Raw genomic sequence first — 19,221 nt, forward strand, 5'->3', positions numbered from 1 at the left:
TCACGCAAAATATTTCAATTATATACCCTCGACTATAAGCGTCGTTATAATCGATTATCAAAGCGATTTATCGAGTCTCGACAAACAAACTGGCGGGAAGATTGAAATCAACAGCGCGGAATTATCAGCGATTTACAGATCTGCAGGATGCACTCGGCGATGCGGTGCAGTCACGTTGCGCTGGCGGACATGCAACATGGATTTATTAACGAATGACTCAGTTATAATACCAACCATTACTTTAACTACGTTAAGGTATCGAAGGCAGCTCTCCGATCGTGCTCCACTTACTAATTGTAGGTTTCGCGCAATTGGTTAGTCATCCTTCGTCAAGTGTCGACCTTCCGCTTCGTTTCTTGTTCGATGCTGGGCTCAATTGCTTCTCCTCGCCCGTGAGATTCGAACGCGTGAGAACGCACGAAACAGGGACATTGTGCTGTCTTTAATCGTGTAAAAAACAAACTGCATTTGTCGAATATTTGTTGTCTTCTGATAGCATTCTTCGTGAATTATGTAGCGAGTTTGAGTTCTTTGTTAGAGCTTCAGTACTTTGTTAGACTATGACATAGCTTATGAGTATATTATGAAATGTCCCATATTATCCTCAGTCTCATACTATCCAAACATCTCGTATTATTCAAAGAAAGCAGAAATTAAAGAATCGTCATACAAATTCAAGTATTTGTCATTATTAAAAAATGATGATATCAATGATCAAAAGAAGGTGCTAGGAAGAAGGAAGGTGAAAATGGTGAAAGAAGGTGTCTGGTCGCTTTTCCGTCCAACGTCGTAGACTTTCGTTGACTGACGCGTAACACCAGGAAGTGGAAACGCAATCCACGAAGACTTGTGCAACGACACCGATGCATGGAACTTCCGTACTCGTTGGCTCGACGACAATGCAACTCGTAACGAGTTATCGATGCGTTCCGCGAACCGAGGAGTAATTATTCCTTTGGAATTCACCACTGCTCGACTTTCTAACCCATTTGTATCCCCGTTTTCGACTTGCGGTTCATATGTGTTGATCAAGTCTATTCAGGTGACCTTCAGATTTTAGACATGGAAGATGTGCTTTTGTTAATTGGCGAGAGACAAAATTTGGAACTTTGGAAGATTGAGGGTTTGGTCATTTTGGATTTTTGGGGGTTGGAAGTTTAATAGGTTGAGGTGTTGGGAGTTTGAGAATTTGGGAGAGTGGGACTTTGGGTGTTTTGGAATTTTGGGAGTTTGGGACTGTGAGAGGTTGAGACGTTGGGAATTTGGGGCTTTGAGAGTTTGGATATTGAGAGTTTGGGATTTTGGAAGCTTGGGACTTTGGATGATTTGGAATTTTAAGAGTTTGGACCTGTGGGAGGTTGAAATGATGGGAATTTGGGACATTGAGAGTTTGGATGTTGAGAGTTTGGTACTTTAGAAGCTTGGGACTTTGGATCATTTGGAATTTTGAGAGCTTGGACCTGTGGGAGGTTGCGACTTTTGGAATTTGGAACATTGAGAGTTTGGTACTTTAGCAGCTTGGGAGCTTGGATCATTTGGAATTTCGATAGTTTGGACCTATGGGAAACATTAATTTAGGACCTAGAAAGACAGGGACCTTCAAAGTTTAGAACTTCAAATAATTTTCAACTGACGTAGCTTGACCCTTCAAGAACATAGAACTTAGTAGGCTTGCAACTTCAGGAATTTGAGACTTCAGAACTTCAAGACTTCAGATATTATGAAAATTCGATAACTACAACTTCATGAGGAAGCAGTCAGAATGCAAAACTTTGAGTCCTCCACCCTAATTTGATAATGTAACAAAGATGTAATAATCAAACTCAAAGTATCAGAATTGTAATCAAATGCTATCTGGTGATATTTTCAGGTGATGCAACAACAGCAACACATGGCAGGAGGAATGGGCGGTGTGAGGCCGCCACCACCCGAATACAAAGCTGCTCAGGCCCAGATGATGCACGCTGGAATTGGCATGGGTCAGCAAGCAAGGTTTCCTAACACTGGACCTATGCGTAGGGTTACGCAACAACCGATGCCACCTTCGGGTATGTAGTCGATAAACAATACTAAGTACTTAATCCAAATTCCTTCATACATATGCAGATACGCGCGGAAAATTTGAATTACAATTTGCCTGTTCTTCTTTCGCTCATTACGATTCGTTCTTGACAAGTAACTGATCGATCTTCGATCAATCTTTGAAATTTTTACGAATTTCTCAGTTATGACGGGTTCTGATAAATTTCTCAGTTTTGACGAATTTCGCTGTTACCACTTTTCCTAGAAAACTAAATGTTATCGAAACGCAGGATTAAATTGACTAAAAAATGAGATTACCGCGCGTAGAATTTTCGCCGAATTTACTTGGGTTACACAGAGAGAAACGCAAGGGAAATTGAATCGAGCGGACATAAAAGGTAAACGAATAATCTCGCAAAAATATTTGATCCGCGGAACGAGCATTAGAGCGTTCGCGTACTTTTTAACAAACATTTAGACGAATATTCGAGAGAAGAGCCGATCCTCCAGTTGCGAATCAGAAAGAAAAGAAGCAGATAAAACGGAGAGAGGGTCGTAAATATTCTTCTACACCGTAAGCTCGTACAAGGCTTGTATCGATCTGCCTCGAGCTACTTTCATAAGATTCTATCCAAACGAAAATCCACAGAGCATTAAAGCGTCTTCTTTTTGAAATAGGTATCTAACCCTGCATCTGACTAGCCTCGCTCTTTACGATCGATTACTATCCGCGCTGATTGAATCCTGTTTCTGCCGGTGTTTTAAAAATATAAAATTGCTCAGACGCGTATCACACTTCGATTTTACGAGACAGGTTGAGAAACTGCATGAAGAACTCTGTTTTTCGTGTAATCTTAATTGATCGAGGTGTATCCCTTTCGTATCTGATCTTTTCTGTAATTATAGATGTCAGACTTCTATATTTAATATGATTAAATATAGCAAAGGAACGTTATAAATATAGTTAGTATTGATGTGACAACTGATTTTGTTCAAAGTATGCATCTTGAATAACTTCTTAAATATGTGTCTTCAAACACCTTCAGATTGTACACTTACTATGTAATACATGAAATGCAGCTGCCTTTGAACGAAGTAACTAGTCTTCAACCATGTAACTTTGAACGATGTATCTAATTTTGAAGCACCTAATCAAAGGACACGTACTTTGGAAGTTATCCGAAGTTATGAGGTCATACGTGTTCTCATGTGAACCTAAACGTACTAATACTAAACGTACTAGCATTTATACCGTAAGAAGCAGCAAGGATGTAGTAACAATTCCACATATTCTTTTTGCTCGCAGGTCCAATGTTGAGGCCACAAATGGCGCAGCAGCAGCAACAAGCGCTACACGCTGCCGGTGGCAACATGTACATGGGTGGCGGTAGCATGGCCGCCATCGGTGGGATGCATCAGATGCACCAACGTCTCGGATATCCTAGAACTAATAATCAACGGCCGCCTAACGTCAGCGTCGGTCCTCCAGATAGCCTCGGGAACAGTATCGCGGGTCGTGGAGCTCAGCAGGAGTGGCGACACGTTCTGATGCAGCAACAGGGCTTTCAAACACAGATGCGATCGCAATTCAACCAGCAAGGTCACCAAGGTAAGCGTCGATGGACCCATATCGTGTTCACGATCCTTTCATGGTGGTAATTCGCGCGAAGAACGGGGCGGTATTCGGTTAGTTACGCCCTTTTTCCTGCTCGACCCCATCGGTGTTGGCTACTTAAGTTGTCTTCGGTTATGCCGCGATCTTCAGAATTCATTTTCTACGCGGACGCCGACTGTGACGAAACGATGCTGCTTTTTATACCGTGTAATGTGTTCCTAGTGTGATTCGGGGTCATAAGTGCTGCCACTTTTTGATGGGGTTGGGTTGTAACGAGGATCTGTAATACTTCGACTGTCACGCCGATTTACCATGTAGTAATTTTTGTTCCATGAGAATTTTCATCGAGACAAATTTTCTGATTTACGAATTTAAGAGTTTAGAATATTAAGAAATATGAAATTAAATGAAACCATTGGTGGTATTTTGCAGGTGGCTTCGGTATGGGTGGCACAGGCGGGATGCAGATGAACGCCGCACAGATGCAACATCAACAGCTGATTCGTTCACAAAGCGGAGGTATCGGTGGTTCCGGTATGGCTAACAGCACTCAAATGCAGCAGCTACTATCGCAGCAACACCAGCAACAGACATTAGCCATGCAGCAGAGTAATAATCAGATGTCACTGCAGATGCAAATGTCGCAATCCTCATCAGTCAACTCTGTCAGCAGTACCGGAACCGGTAAGTCCTAACCGAATCTAATCCTATTCTCTGTTCAATCTTGCAGAAAATCAAATTTCACTTTTATAATCTTGGTACGTTAGGGTATATTCGCAATATTATATTTGCCAGGAGTACTACAGACATCAATCTCTTCTGATACCTATTTTAACGCGTTTAGTGTCATTATCGAAACATTTTCGATGCACCATGTGTCATAATCATAGTGCACCGTGTGTCAGGTGTCGATTGTGTGTCGACGCGATGATCGGTCACCCTAATGCATCATTTTCGTTATCTTTTAAACTAGTCACTATTTATGCAGAAATCGATATTAAGATACATGATGTACGAAAGCTTGTTAATACTTCGAGACGATAAACGTGTAGATGAGCTCAAAGTAGTCATTGTGACTTATGAATTCGTATTCAGTAAGAATTGTAATAACAGTCATATAAATGATCCTTCCTCATAATACTTGTACAGTTGAACATTCTCAAAAATTTATAAATTCAAAATTTTTTAATCTTCAAGTATATGAAGTGTTCAGTTTCAAAGAAGCTACTTTTGCAAGAAAATTACAATATCGAATATGACAATATTTTCTGAAATGCTCTAAATTTTTTCGAATAAAAAGCACATGTTATTATCGATCTCGTGTGATGCGTTGTTTCCAGGTTCCCCTCTGCACCCGCACCAGCAGTACGGCGCCGGCAGTCCAGGAGTGCGCAGCCTGCCGCAACAACAACAACAGCAACACTCGCAACCACCGGCAACCACCACGGATCCGTCCGTAGCCGCTGCGGACTTTAGCCTCGAATTTCTGGAGAATCTTCCGACCGGAGACACGTCGAACTTCAGCGCTCAGGAGCTGCTGAATTCCCTCGACTCAACGGCGGGCTTCAACCTCGATATTCTGTAAGACCACGCGTATCGCGGTCTATTCGGGAAATCGAACGTTGTCGGGGTCGGTTGCAAACTCGATCGCGACGCGAACGCGCCACATCGATCACCCTGTCGAAGCACGCGTTACGATTTCTGCGACGGTTTCACCGCCGCTAGTAAATCCACTTTCTGAGTCGCGTCGTGCTTCGACGATTCGCTTGACGATATCGCGCAATCAATGAACCAAAGTGGAGCGTAATCGTCGCTCGGAACGGAGGCTGGAGCGGTTAGACGAATATAAATGAAGCAAGGTTAGATGCAATTCGCTCGGGTCGTGTTCATCGTAAAGATGGATACAGAAAATGGATGAGCAGACCGCGAATGAATCACGTTTGAGAAGTGATACGAGGATGGAAGAAGCGGCCACCTCCGTGGAGCAGTGACGATCACGGTGACCCCGGAAAGGTCCTCCGCGTTGATCGATTGATCCATCCTCGCGCAAACGTCAGGGTGTTCGATCCAGTCGAACCGGCCTCAACCGTGCACCATGTACAGTAGTAGGAATAAACACGAGAAACGGAAGTACCTCCTCGAGTGTCCCGATCTCCGGATCAGAGGGAGGACAATTCTGGAGTCGAGCAACCTGAGGTCCAGGTTCGACCTGCGGTGCACAGAGACCCGGTCGTAGAGCATTTTCGGCAGCTATCTTGGCTGACGATCGCATTCTTCTAGGCAATCACGTTTTAGGAAAATTGAATTTCTTTATGGTAACGATCGGAACAGCAAAGACGAGAGCGAACGGGATAGAATGAAAGGAGGGGAGAGTGGACAAGTGTGGAAAATCAAGAGGCAAGCGGGAAATTCGTTTTGTACAAGCGTAGCCACGAATTCGTAAAAGTTTATCCATTTTTTTAGCGATCGGAATCGATCGATTTCTATCGAGTGCACGCGTCGACGACGCCCGGACGGTGACCTCGACGCGCACTCCAGATCACGCGGCTTCTCTTGATTTTTCACGATCCGGGGTGTTCGAGAGGAAAACGTGGCGGTCTTTCGCTGGTGCCCTCGAGGATCCACAGTGATGCATGAGACTTACTTTCTCCTTGAATCAGTAAGTTTGAAGTTAACTCTGTTTCTTTCGATTCTGTAACAATGCGTTCGGCTTAAAATTCGCGCAGAACGTATTGATAGAAAATTTGAAAGAAATACTGCTCGGAAATTATGAACTGATCCGGAGAAAGTAAGTCGTGTATCACCGTACGTCGCTCGAGGTTTCGTTCACGGCTGACGTTACGACATAACCGCTAAGATCGTAGCGTATTTAACAGTGCCGCGACGGCGTATTTACAATTAACAGAAAGTCAATTACGAGATATAAATACATATAAATATATATTCGATTCTCGATGAATTCGCGTGACCATTGACGATCGAAACTTGAATCAGAAATCGTTCGATTCGAACGATCGGTCACGTGTACACTCCGGTGCAACTTGGGCTTCCTTTGGATGAGGGCAACTTAGGGACAAAAACCTCACACCATCTTCAATCTTCAATGAGAGACTTAATCATTTATTTAGATTTTTATTTCTGTAAACTTTTAAAAAATTATGTGTATAAATTTTCAAAGTCTGAAGTCTTTACATTGTAAAATTTCATAGTTTCGACATTTTAGAATTTTTAAGTTTACTTGATTCTGATTTTCATTAAATTTAAATGAGTAAATGTGAGCTTTCATCAGTTAGAAATTTAACGAGGTATTTTTCCCTAACGTCGCCATTTTCCCTAGGATAGCCTACCATGCCCGCTCAGTGTACGGATTCGCGTTGTGTTTGTTGACGAGGAGAGAAAGAGAGGGAGAGAATGACGATGAGAAGCTTCCTAAGAACGCGGCGTTAGTGTTGCTACAGGATGAATTGAAATCTTGACTGTACATAAAAAGTATACAACACAGATACACACAGGATCGTAAGCTCGCAAAGTTTAGCTGATTATAATTAAGAACTCTAATGATATAGGTAAATATTATATATATACAGATCTATATATATATACATATATATATAGAATAAATAATAGTAATCGAGTTGAACGAATGGAAAGGAGCGAAAGATGGGCGAGAGTGTGTGATGAAAAAAAAAACGCGTGCAGAGAGAATGATGACGGGTGAAGCGAATGTTTTTGCACGGCGATAAAGCACATTTACCTCGAACGAGTGTATTTATTGAGTTTTAGTCCCGCAGGATGTGCTGTGTCGCCGAATCGACAGGTTGCACACGAGAAATAATCACGGTGAGGTGCGAACTCCGTTTTCGCTACGATGAACAGCGTTCTCTTTCTGCCAAACGTTCAATTATGCACGTTCGAACATATATATAGACGCGGTAAGTAATCGTTTGATGCGAATTCGTTGAAGGTTCCGTTCAAAATTTCTTTCTTGAAATATTAACGTATTGTACGACGGTGAAGTTCAGGAACTTCGGTGCTGATGATGACGTTGATTATGCAACAACTGAATATCTGAGAATGTACTTTCTTTGGTTATTAATACAGTTTGATGTCTTGATTAGGTAGTTACAAGTTAGAAACTTTTGGATTATTCAGAAATTTCTAAATATCAAAATTAACTTGAGGTCCTGTGACTTCTCAAAGTTTTGGATCTTCAAGATTACATTGTGAAATTTAGAAATTTACAAAGGTAGATTCAAATTTTCTAATGTAGCAAATTTCTAAATTTGAAGATTTGACAATGTACGTGATAGTTTCCCTAGATGGTAGAATTTTTCCAAAAGAAAGCGTTTCCATTGCAACCATTTTGTATACAATAATTGTATCGTGTGATCAGCACTCAGAGTCTGAAGATCTCATCGATGGTACAATATGTTAATAAGTAGATTTTTATAGAGGTTAACGAGCAATCGCAGTTCATCGTTACCGTGAAACGGGTCTGCGACTAATCTTCCAAATAGTGATACATTCCATAGCTAAAAAAAGGAGTAGCAATCCACGGTTCGTCTAATCAAAAGTATCTGAAAAGAAAGAAGGGGTCGATAGAGGGAAAACAAGGAAAACAAGGATCCATAAAGTTACACGAACACCGAACGATATGGGTGAAAATGACGAGAGTAAAGAAGGGAAGGAGTAAAAGAAAAAATAAATATATATAAATATATAATATATCCTCGACCGTTCGCCGAAAAGTGTGCACGAATACTTCCGATGCGGAGTTTCGCTCGTCACTCTACAACTATTATTGTATTTTATATTCGCGCACTCGCGCGTGTACGCGCGGATATTAGCGAAAATACGAATCGTTCTTTTGTTTTTTTTTTCTATTTCTGTTTGTTTGTTTGTTTGTTTGTTTGTTTGTTCGTTCGTTTCAATAATTATAAAGGAAAATTCCCTCGAATCGGACGTAGGAGCGTTCATTATTGTCTTGTAAAATATTGGGGCCACGAAACATAATCTAAAGCAAGAAAAACTCGAGAAAATCTCCAAAAAAAAAAAAGAGTAAACGATAAAAGAAGGAGGCGGATGCTGTAATCGTGTCCACGTCGATGAACGATGTAAATCGAGAGAATCAAGCACGACGCGAGAGAAAGAGAAAATCGCCACGTGTTGTTCTGTTCTCTCTCTCCCCCCTCATCCTCCTTCCCCCCGTGTTCTATTATATAATATGTATAGATATAATAATGATACATACGATTCGTGAATGAACGAAGAACGAATGAATGAGAGAACGAAAGGGTTGAATCGTGTAAATGGACGAACGATTGAGAATCGAGAGATAAACGAGAAACAAAGAAGGCAAGAACAATTCGTTTTTGTAGGGAAAAGAGAGCATTAGGGACCAACCAAAAAATAAGAGAGAGCAAGAAACGTGCGCTGATGTCGATTGTCGCGGTGGATCGTTCTTCCTTTTATAATATACACGTCACGAGAGAAAACGCGCGGGGGTAAATAAATTAACAGTGCCTCGAATCGTTCGCGACCGATCACCGAACTTTAGAACCGATAATTTTCGCGTAGAAGGTGTCCTCGCGAAGCACGCCATTCTTCCACGTTTCGAACGAGAAATAGAACAGAGAGAGAGTGAGAGAGAGAAAGAGAGAGACTGGCGATGATCGAGTTTTGCTTTTCTGTTGCACCATTGATTAGGCCCGTTGGCGTAACTAGATGAAGGTACTGTTGGGACATAACGCGTGGCGATTTATCGTGTGACTATGTAACATCACAATATTCTCAAATTTACGAAAATTATAATTTACTTCCAAATTTATAAATTTTCACTCCTCGTATGACTTCAGAAATTTCAATTTCCGAACTCAGCAAATATTTAGAAATTTAGGACGATGGAAATTTTGAAATTTTCAGAGCACGTAGCAATTTATTTCGGACAAGGTCCTAGTTACGCCAATGATTAGACGTTACCGGTTTCCAGCCGAAGAGGACAAAGATGGGCTCCGTTTCGTGCGCGTGTCGGTTTATCGAGGAGTCTCGAGCCGGACAAATACACCTAATTATTTATAATATTTATATAACTTTATATACGATACACGGGCATTTCGCATAGAATAAAAGTTCATGTTGAATCTCGAACTGTTATCAATAAAAAGCGTTGAGTTCCTACAATCGTTTCTTTACTTAGCTTCTGGATGTCATCCGAAGTTCGCATTGCTTTCATTTTCACTGACTCGTTCTTTTCGATCGATGTGGAAAAGAAGAGATGGGAGAAATTCACTCGAAGACGCATCTGGTGCGTCATAGCTCAGTCCAAATATTTTCAAGAATTCCATTACACTCGAATATAGGCTTTCTTTGGTTAAGGATAAATGTAGGAAAAAAAGAGTTCTTTGATTTCGGAAGCTCAAGTATGTCAAATAATCCAAAGTGGATTTTCAAATTTAAAAATTTGGCAGGTTTGCAATTCGTAAATTTTTAAAAACCAAACATCTCTAAATTTCTTAAATTTAAAAATCCGCAGTTTTAATTTTTCAAATATGCAAATATTTTCCGGACACAAATTCACCGCAGCTCTAAATGTCTCGACTTCGTAAATTTTTTGCATCTCCAAATCTTCAGAAGTCCAGATTTCCAAATTCTTCGTGTTCTCTAGGAAAACCATGTTCATAGCAATAATTCGCCAAAGACGCCGAGTTCAAAATCAATTTTTGTTTCATCAGATTCCGCGCTCTGAAAGGCTCCACGCGTCAGCGTCCTCCCCGGAAGTGCACGATATCCGAAGTTCGTAGCCAGTCGCTGAAAAATTCAGCAACATCGATCTCCAAACACCGGGATGACGAACGCGAGCAAAGCACGTCTCGAAGAACGATAATTCCGAAGAAAGTTGCTTCATTATCGATTCCTTCGGGGCTGTTGTTGCTAAGCGGATTTCCCGCGCTCCGGACTAATCTCCCGCTGGTTGTCGAACGTTTCTGTTAACCTGGACACGATGCATGAGCCATCGGGCTTCGTGACACCTACGGGTCAGAGGTCGGACACGCGAGAATACATTGTTTCCTGGGTTAGGTGTTTCGCGACGTCTCCGCGTCCGTGGCGACGACGCTCGGCCAACACTAGGTCGAACGAGGCAGCCTAACGCGTCGTCGGGACGCGACGCCGGGGACACGGGAGGAGGATCAATATCACGGTTAGGGAGAGAGCAGACTGAAAATAGGAGCGAGAGTAGGAGCAGCGATGAGGGATAAGGATTACGAGGAGAGAAGGAAAAAGCGAGAAGGTGTACGAGAGAACCCAGCCCGAAAATGTCAATTCGCCGGCCTGGCTCCTCGTGAAATTACGATCGTGACGGGACTCCGATTTCGTTGCAATCGTGCGGATTGCGGGACGAATTTTGACGCCACCGTTTCGAATCAATGTTATCTTCACTGATTCTGCACGATGCATTTCTTCATTCGGTCAGAAACGTTCATCTTGAAGGATTATTTTACCAGCGGGAGTACTTTCAAAATATTTCCAATATAGTTTGACAAATTTACCTTTCGAAATTTTTATGCTGGTCTTCTGTACATTTCGGTATCTCCTACTGAATTCATTAATTCAAGGTTTTCAATAAATCACTTCATCTATATGACTTCATATTAACACATCGTACTTTGAAAGAATCCTTTGTGCATCACAAAGTATCGAACCTCATCGAGTCCTTCATGATTTTCCTAATTTATAATTTTCGAAAGATCATTCATTTCGACGTAAATTTGTAATAATGTAATTTAAGTATAATACTGAAAGTTCGAAGAACTATCCTATGGATGGACAAGTTTCGATGGAGACTCCTTCCGCGAATATCGATCATTTAGCGTTCGTGCAAGCGCGTGCTTTCGTTGTCAGGTGATCCTTCTGTAAAGAAGTAGGGAAGTAGAATTCTGTAGGATCGGCAGGTTTCGAGGTAGAATTTGATCGATCGAGCGCGCAAACGCAGACGATCCACTGGCCGACATCGACTCGCCACGCGACAATGCTCCGATGTACACACGATTGTGCGAATGAAAATCCGTTATGAAACTACCAATTAGCTGACCTTTGCGATACGAGACACGTGACAATTGTGCGTCGGTTCATTTTTTTCATCTTGTCGTAAATATTATTTGATTCGAATAAAAAGATCGATCGAACAAAACAAATTTCCGGAAATATCTAGTGGATTATCACGCAAAACGTGCTTACAGATTTTTTATGTCGAAAAGAGATATTTTGATTAAACGCTTGTTTGTCTGGAATAGTAATATCCTTCGCAAAGGTCAACCAGAGATCTCTTCTACTAAGTTCTTAATCGACGGAGAATAAAAATGAAAAATTTGCTGCGTGGAAACTAAAAAAACTGTGGTTCTTGTATCCAATTTGTTTTATACTCGCTTGCCTTGCGTAGAGCGTCGACTAGATGATTTTCTACTTATCCTCTCTATACAAGAATACGAAAACATCGTCGAGGTCGTCGAATATCGAATCGATAAAAAATATCGACCTCGCTGTAACGTCGCGAATCACCTTCGAAGGTCGGATTCTTGTATTTCCTCAAATTCTGATCAAATTTATATTTTGACTAATTTTGGCTAAATTGGCGTAAAAATGAGGACCTAAGAAATTATGGAGCATCACAGACTTTTCTAGGGAAGTGAGATGACGGGAGTCGAGTGACTATTAAAAATTTAACAATTTGCAGATTTTCTAAATTTTCAGAATTCTTGAAATTTCTTAAATTACAAACTTCTAAGTTTTCAAATTCGCAATCTCCCACGTTGGGAAAGGTTCCCTATATCACACCTATCCCTAGGGAAGTCTATCGAGCTAGTTCTGTGCTTACCACTAATTTATGACACGAGAAAGTTTTGGAGGAATCGAATCCACAGTGGACCCCATCCATTTACGCCAATACAGTTTGTAGCAAATCGGTTTTATCTTTCAATTATGAAACCTTCCTTCGAAGAATATATTAAAAGCAAACCATAATAATTAGATCGATAAATTCTATCGCGTTCTCTCGATCGTCGTTTCTTTTCCTCAAAAACGACCATGCATAATTGATCGATTTCGTAGGACGATAAATCTCGTCCGTACGAAACAGCACACGTGGGATCAGTATTTACAACGAGCGACAAGCTTTCGTTGAACGAGGTATAAATTCTCGGTCGATCGACCACGACGACAACGACGACCGCTCGGAGTCGCGGCCGATAGGTTTCTTTTTCCCTTCGTCATTGTAAATAGCGCAGTGTAGTTGAAAGGGCGGCAGAAAGGTGGTTAGATAGAGACAAAGAGAAAGCGAGCGAAGCACGTGACTGTAATTTTTGTGGCTGACGGATAATCGGCGAACGCAAGAGGGGACGAAGAATGCAAAGGAAAGCCGTTTCTCTCTCTTCTTGGCGAGAAATCGAACGGGTCATAGGGTATGGCCCGTCACAGTACGTAACGGGTGTGCATTGGTGACAATCTTTAAAAAATGTAATAAATCGTGGAACGATTTTAGTTAACACGTTCGTTGCGAACTGAGAATAAGGGTAGTCGTAAGCAGGTTATCAGTTAAGGGGTGAAATTTATGTTAAGGTCGGGTGCAATGTAGGTTTCGTTTAAGTACGGAGATAAACCTATCTTCGACTCGGGGAATGATTAAACTTGAATATTTTCAAACTTTTACATTCGGAGGTTGGGAAGTGAATTTCTTTGAAAATTTTCGAAATCTCTTGGCTTTTAAATGTAAAAGTTTGTGGATTTCTAAATGTTGTGGTCCTACTTGCGACTGAGAAGGGAAGAAACGGAAGAGGGTGTAACTCGTAAGGGATGACGCGTGCTTCTGCCGCTGATCCATCAACGCCAAAATCAATACTCTCTTCACGCTATTGTTCTCAAAACGATTGTGATATACATATATATTATTGTTAATGCTGTAACGATGAAAACGATAGAGAAAAAGCTGCCCAACGAGATGAGTTTTTAGAGCGTAACGATTTAGGGGGCGCATGATCATCCCGCGAAATTCGAACACCGAACGCATAATCCCGAGGATCCCAATGCGAATTCGATTGTCGATGATCCGTGCCGCGAACTTTACACTGCTGCCTCGTCTGCAATAATGTAATAGTAAAAGAAACGATGAAAATAAAGAAATAGAAGAGAAGAGAGAGGGAGAGACAGACGCGCGATGGTTGCATCATCGAGTAGCGAGGGAAATAATGCTTGTAAATAAACGAACAAAACGTGAAAGGATGGAAAGAAAGAAAGAAAGAAAAGTAAGAGAACAGTGATGCGTTATAATTATTTATGTTTGCTGATCGAAGAAGATTCGATAGTAAATTAGTGTAATAATTCGTAATTTAAACGCGGAGAACGGAGGAAGAGAAACGAGAAAAATCATACACACAGATTATGTACATAAGCTAATGGGTAATATCTCCCCTTGGTAAAGGATAGTTTACGGATAATTATTTTTATTACTATTATTATTAACTATTATTATTATTTTATTTTTAAGTAACTATTATTATATTATTATAATAATTATTATATTATTATTATTGTCATATTATTATTACATTTAATTATTACTTATTATTATTGTCATTATTAATATTATAATTGTCATTGTTATCCTTCGGCCAATGATCTCAAAAGGAAGATAGTAAATGCGTTCGGATGAGAGTGTTGCTAAATCTGGGCCGATTTCGATTTTTCTCAAAACAGACCAGAAACGGTTAAAAGAATGAAAGATGAGCACCGTTTCCGTTGACACGTTCATAAACGAATTCTATACTTCGTCGTTTTTTCTTATTCATCTACTTTTTAATTTTCTTCGTTCCTTTTTACTTTTTATTTCTGGCCTATGTACTCTCTAAACATGTTTATGACACACTCGAAGTGAATTCTTCGTCCACGGTTACGCCTCGTTTCCGGTTATCGTGAGTTCCGTTAACTGTACCGCGCATCTTGATACGACAAAGCGCGTCTTTTCGATTCTTTTCTATTGTTTTTCATTTCTAAACCTTTTCTGACTTCGAGGATGCGTTAAAACGTATTATTTAAAAAATGAACGTTCCTTTTTCTTTTTCCGTATTCCTTGTTCTATAATCGCACGAGAAAGAACACAAACAGGATAGTCGTTCGTATCGCTATAAGTCCTGTTCGCACGAATATCGATTTCGCGAATCGGACAGTTCTTTTTTTTAAATAAATGTCGGTAAGCATGTTTATCAGAACATGAAAAATTGAAATTTTTATTGTACAATGAAAGTCGATGTGTGCGAACGGGTACTCTATAACAAATAAAACGCAAATAACTATTTCATTTTGTCCAGGATTCATCGATGAATCCTTCGTGCGGAGACATTGAAAAAGAAGAAAAAAAAAGAAAAATGAAGATAGAGAGAAAATAAAAGTAAATGTCGGTTTAAATCGATGTAATTTGAAAGTGACCTATTAAATGAATGAATTCAGTTAGAACTGATAGCGGTGCAACGCTGATCAAATTATTCATAAACATGTTTTATCAAACGAGAGTCAAGACATTTTGTCATGTCTTTGTATATTTTTATGCAATGTTGTAGAATGATATTGTTTCAAATATATTATACAGATAATAATAATAAACAAATTTATATGCCATAACTTTGTTTCATTCCTTTCAACTTGATCTAATCTATTACTCCATCAGTTTCCTTGATCAATAAATGTGGTATAGAATACAACCCTTCCTTCCGTCGAAAATTTCCTCCTAAAATTTGCGCTCCTAATTAAAATTCCATAGGCACTTTATATATATTATATTACTACACATACCACATGTTATATCACCATCTAATTATATGGCCATACATTGTATTAAAAATAGAATCACTACTTCCATATAATGGCAAATAGCAAAAGAGTCAATAAAAATCGCTTCATTTTAAATAATTAATTTTATTGAGTACAGACGATTTGTATAAAGTACAGATTCAACAGCGATTAAAATAAATTTATAATTTTGTGCCCCACCAATATTTTAAATTTCACGATACAAATTGCTATAAATAGATGTATTAAAGAGGAGATACAGAAGTTACAATTTAAAATTTAATATAATACAATTCATAATCACATTACACAAAAATAAAGAACGTGTTGCAACTGTTTTACTAACAGATGGTGCAATCGCACTTCTGGTAGTTTCGAAAGCATGGCCACCGCATTAAGACTGAGACTCGCAATTAAATTCGGAAAAACTCTTTCAAGGCCGTTGAGTCGGCACTTGGAGAGGAAGATTTTGGAGAAACAATGTTTCCAATTTCCTGGTTTGTATATTTGCATGTTGTATTAATTGTACTTTCTTTCATTTTCCTTAACTGAGCTAAGTTTGAGGTTAAATTTAAGCGTGTCTCTTGTTACTATTTTCTATTGATGCTCATATTTCTTAGTATCTGCTCTTATGTTTGAATAATCCTAATAGTTAATTATTATATAGCTATAACAGGGAGATCAGTGCGATGCTTATCATCCCAAGCAGCAACACAGACAACAGAAAACCACAATATCATAAAAGATACAGAGAAAGTTACAGGTATTTTTGACAGATTTATTTATATGTATATTTTTATAAATATATACTTTGTATAATATTGTCCTTCCTTTTTAGGCGAAGGTGATAAACATGAATTTCAATCAGAAACACAAATGCTATTGCAAATTGTTGCAAAGTCCCTGTATTCAGAGAAAGAGGTATCATTATTCAGCAGTCTTATGTTCTTTCTGGTAATATTTCTTATGTATTTTCAGTAATATAACATTTCTGATTGTAAGGTATTTCTTCGTGAATTGATCTCCAATGCAAGTGATGCTCTGGAAAAACTACGGTATATGAGGTTAACAGATAACCAGGCAGCAGAAGTTCTCGGTGATAGAAGCTTGGAAATTCACATTGGTACTGATAAACAAAACAGAATTCTTACAATTCAGGATACAGGGATTGGTATGACTAGAGAAGAATTGGTATCCAACTTGGGAACAATAGCTCGATCAGGATCTAGGGTAAGTGAAATAGAAATTCTATTGTACTCTGTTCCAATTTAATATATAATGTTTTGAACACAGGCATTCTTAGAAAAATTGAAAGAGAAGCAAGATGCTGGTGATGCATCTCAAATTATTGGACAATTTGGTGTTGGTTTCTACAGCACTTTTATGGTTGCTGATAAAGTAGAAGTATTTACTAAATCATATGCAGAAGATGCTGAAGGTCTCTGCTGGATGTCTGATGGGTAACTAATTTATATCTTGCAAATATTAATTTTATTCTTCAGTACATCAAACACCTTTTTCCATTCAGTTCAAGCACTTTTAAAATCTCAAAAGCTGAGGGAGTTCAACCAGGCACAAAAATTGTTATACATTTGAAAGTTGACTGCCGAGAATTTAGCGATGATACCACGGTTGATCGTAAGTACATCTGTGGTTGTTAATTAAATTAACTAAATTATTCATTTCTGATAATGTTGTATGTCTAAAGGTCTTATCACCAAGTACAGCAACTTTATTGGTAGCCCTATATATTTAAATGGTAAAAGAGTTAATACCATACAGGTAAAATTTTTATACTTACATTGTTGTTTCTATCAATATATGTAAATATTAACGTAACTTACCATTTTTAGCCATTATGGACGCTCGATCCGAAAGATATTACGCAGATGCAACATCAAGAATTCTATAGGTTTATCGCAAACTGTTTAGATAGCCCGCGATTCGTACTGCATTATACGACCGATGCTCCACTTAATATTAGAGCATTATTATATATTCCGGAAGAAAAACCCCCACTATACGATTTCGTCAAAAACGATACAAGCGGCATTGCTTTATACAGCCGTAAAATTTTAATCAAGAACAAGGCAGAAAATATTTTACCGAAATGGATGCGTTTCATTAAAGGCGTTGTGGACTCCGAAGACATTCCTCTTAACTTGAGTCGAGAATTATTACAGAACAGCACTTTGATTGGGTAAGAAATGGAATATAACTTACGGTTTAATATACCTTTTCAATAATTGCTATAACTTTAATGTTTAAAAATTTCAGAAAATTAAGAAGTGTTTTGACAACGCGTGTCTTAAAATTCTTGCACGAAAAATCTCAGAAACAATTTGAAGAGTATTATAAATTTTATAAGGATCATAGCATTTTCTTGAAAGAAGGCATCATAAGTACCGAAGACCAAAAAGATAAGGTAATTTTTTAAAATAATTATAATATATGATTCATAGTTTCAGTGATCGCTTTGTTTATTACAGGAAGAAATAGCGAAACTCTTGCGTTTTGAGTCATCAGCTAGTGCTCCGGATGAGGTAATTAGTCTCGAAGATTATACTAAACGGATGCCTTCAGATCAGAAAAAGATATATTACCTTGTAGCGCCAAGGTAAAAACCGATTCACTTTTTTGCGTATAAGGAATTAAAAACAGCAGGTAAAATATTTGTATTTCATAATTTTAGCCGGTCCTTGGCTGAACAATCGCCATATTATGAATCCTTGAAAAAACGTAATACCGAAGTATTATTTTGTTACGAACCGCATGATGATGTAATTTTCTTGCACTTGAGACAATATAAATCTCATCAATTAATTTCTATTGAAGAAGAGATTCGTGAAGCAGATTCAAGTAAATCTGACAGTCCTAGTAAGTGTTTAAAAATATCGTAATATATGTTTTATAGTATAAATTAATTGTTTTGAACTTTTCATAGGTATTATTAATCAAGGTGAAATTGATAACCTCATATCCTATATGAAACAAGTCTTATCAGGAAAAGCACATGACATTAAAATAACTAATCGGCTGGAATCACATCCGTGTGTAATTACGGTTCAAAATTTAGCGAGCGCAAGACATTTCACTCGTATACAACTCCGTCAGATGAAAGATGACGCGTTATATACCATGCTTAGACCATCTTTTGAAATAAATCCGAATCATCCTATTATTAAAAAACTTTGTGGTTTAACAAGTACGAACTCTACGTTAGCCGACCTTCTCATAAAACAGGTACGTTGATATTTAAAAAAAAAGATTGTAATTTACGACTGTCTGAATTCGATACGGAGTTTCGAATTATAAAATCAAAATTCTAAAATTTGAAAGATTGTATATCTATTTAATTTTGTTTTTGAATTTCAGTTGTTCACTAATAGCATGGTTGAAGCTGGTTTAATTGATAATCCACGAGTAGTTGTGTCTACCATGAACGAATTATTAACTGAAGCATTACAAAAATATTAATTTTTATTTTAACGCGTTCCAGTAAAGTTCATTTCAATGCTGTACATACATATTTTTCAAATAATATAGGTTCTTAATTGTAAAGCATTTTTTATTCATAAAAATTATTTTGTAGAAAAGAATTGATGTTACCAGAAACGAAATAAACAATATTATATTTATATGGTACGTCATTTATTGCTTTATTAATGATAATCGAAATTTATTTATAAGAAAGAAGACGTTGAGAAAATATATTAGGTTAACTTTTAAATCAATATAGTAATACAAGA

General features: G+C 38.5%; 2 protein-coding genes across 7 annotated transcripts in view; both read left to right on the plus strand.

Annotated features, from left to right (window-relative positions):
- mam (neurogenic protein mastermind) overlaps nt 1–15,304 on the plus strand; it is a 220,265-nt gene extending 204,961 nt beyond the window's left edge. For all 6 annotated transcript variants that reach the window (XM_076531858.1, XM_076531859.1, XM_076531857.1 and 3 more), the window contains 4 exons: nt 1,871–2,048; nt 3,329–3,631; nt 4,070–4,321; nt 4,978–15,304. In XM_076531858.1, coding sequence (XP_076387973.1) covers nt 1,871–2,048; nt 3,329–3,631; nt 4,070–4,321; nt 4,978–5,222 — 978 coding nt within the window. In that variant the 3' untranslated portion in view covers nt 5,223–15,304. The remainder of the gene's footprint in view (nt 1–1,870; nt 2,049–3,328; nt 3,632–4,069; nt 4,322–4,977) is intronic.
- A 506-nt stretch (nt 15,305–15,810) lies between these two features.
- Nucleotides 15,811–19,110, plus strand: Trap1 (TNF receptor associated protein 1). Its single transcript, XM_012285449.2, has 13 exons — nt 15,811–15,969; nt 16,140–16,235; nt 16,311–16,393; nt 16,475–16,702; nt 16,766–16,932; nt 17,001–17,110; nt 17,181–17,254; nt 17,326–17,672; nt 17,750–17,897; nt 17,962–18,089; nt 18,165–18,349; nt 18,417–18,715; nt 18,848–19,110. The coding sequence occupies exons 1-13, from the start codon at nt 15,855–15,857 to the stop codon at nt 18,947–18,949; spliced, it is 2,082 nt and encodes a 693-aa protein (XP_012140839.1). The 5' UTR covers nt 15,811–15,854; the 3' UTR covers nt 18,950–19,110.
- The last annotated feature ends 111 nt before the right edge of the window (nt 19,111–19,221 follow it).

Source organism: Megachile rotundata, chromosome 5, assembly GCF_050947335.1.
Source record: "Megachile rotundata isolate GNS110a chromosome 5, iyMegRotu1, whole genome shotgun sequence".
Lineage (NCBI taxonomy): Eukaryota > Metazoa > Arthropoda > Insecta > Hymenoptera > Megachilidae > Megachile > Megachile rotundata.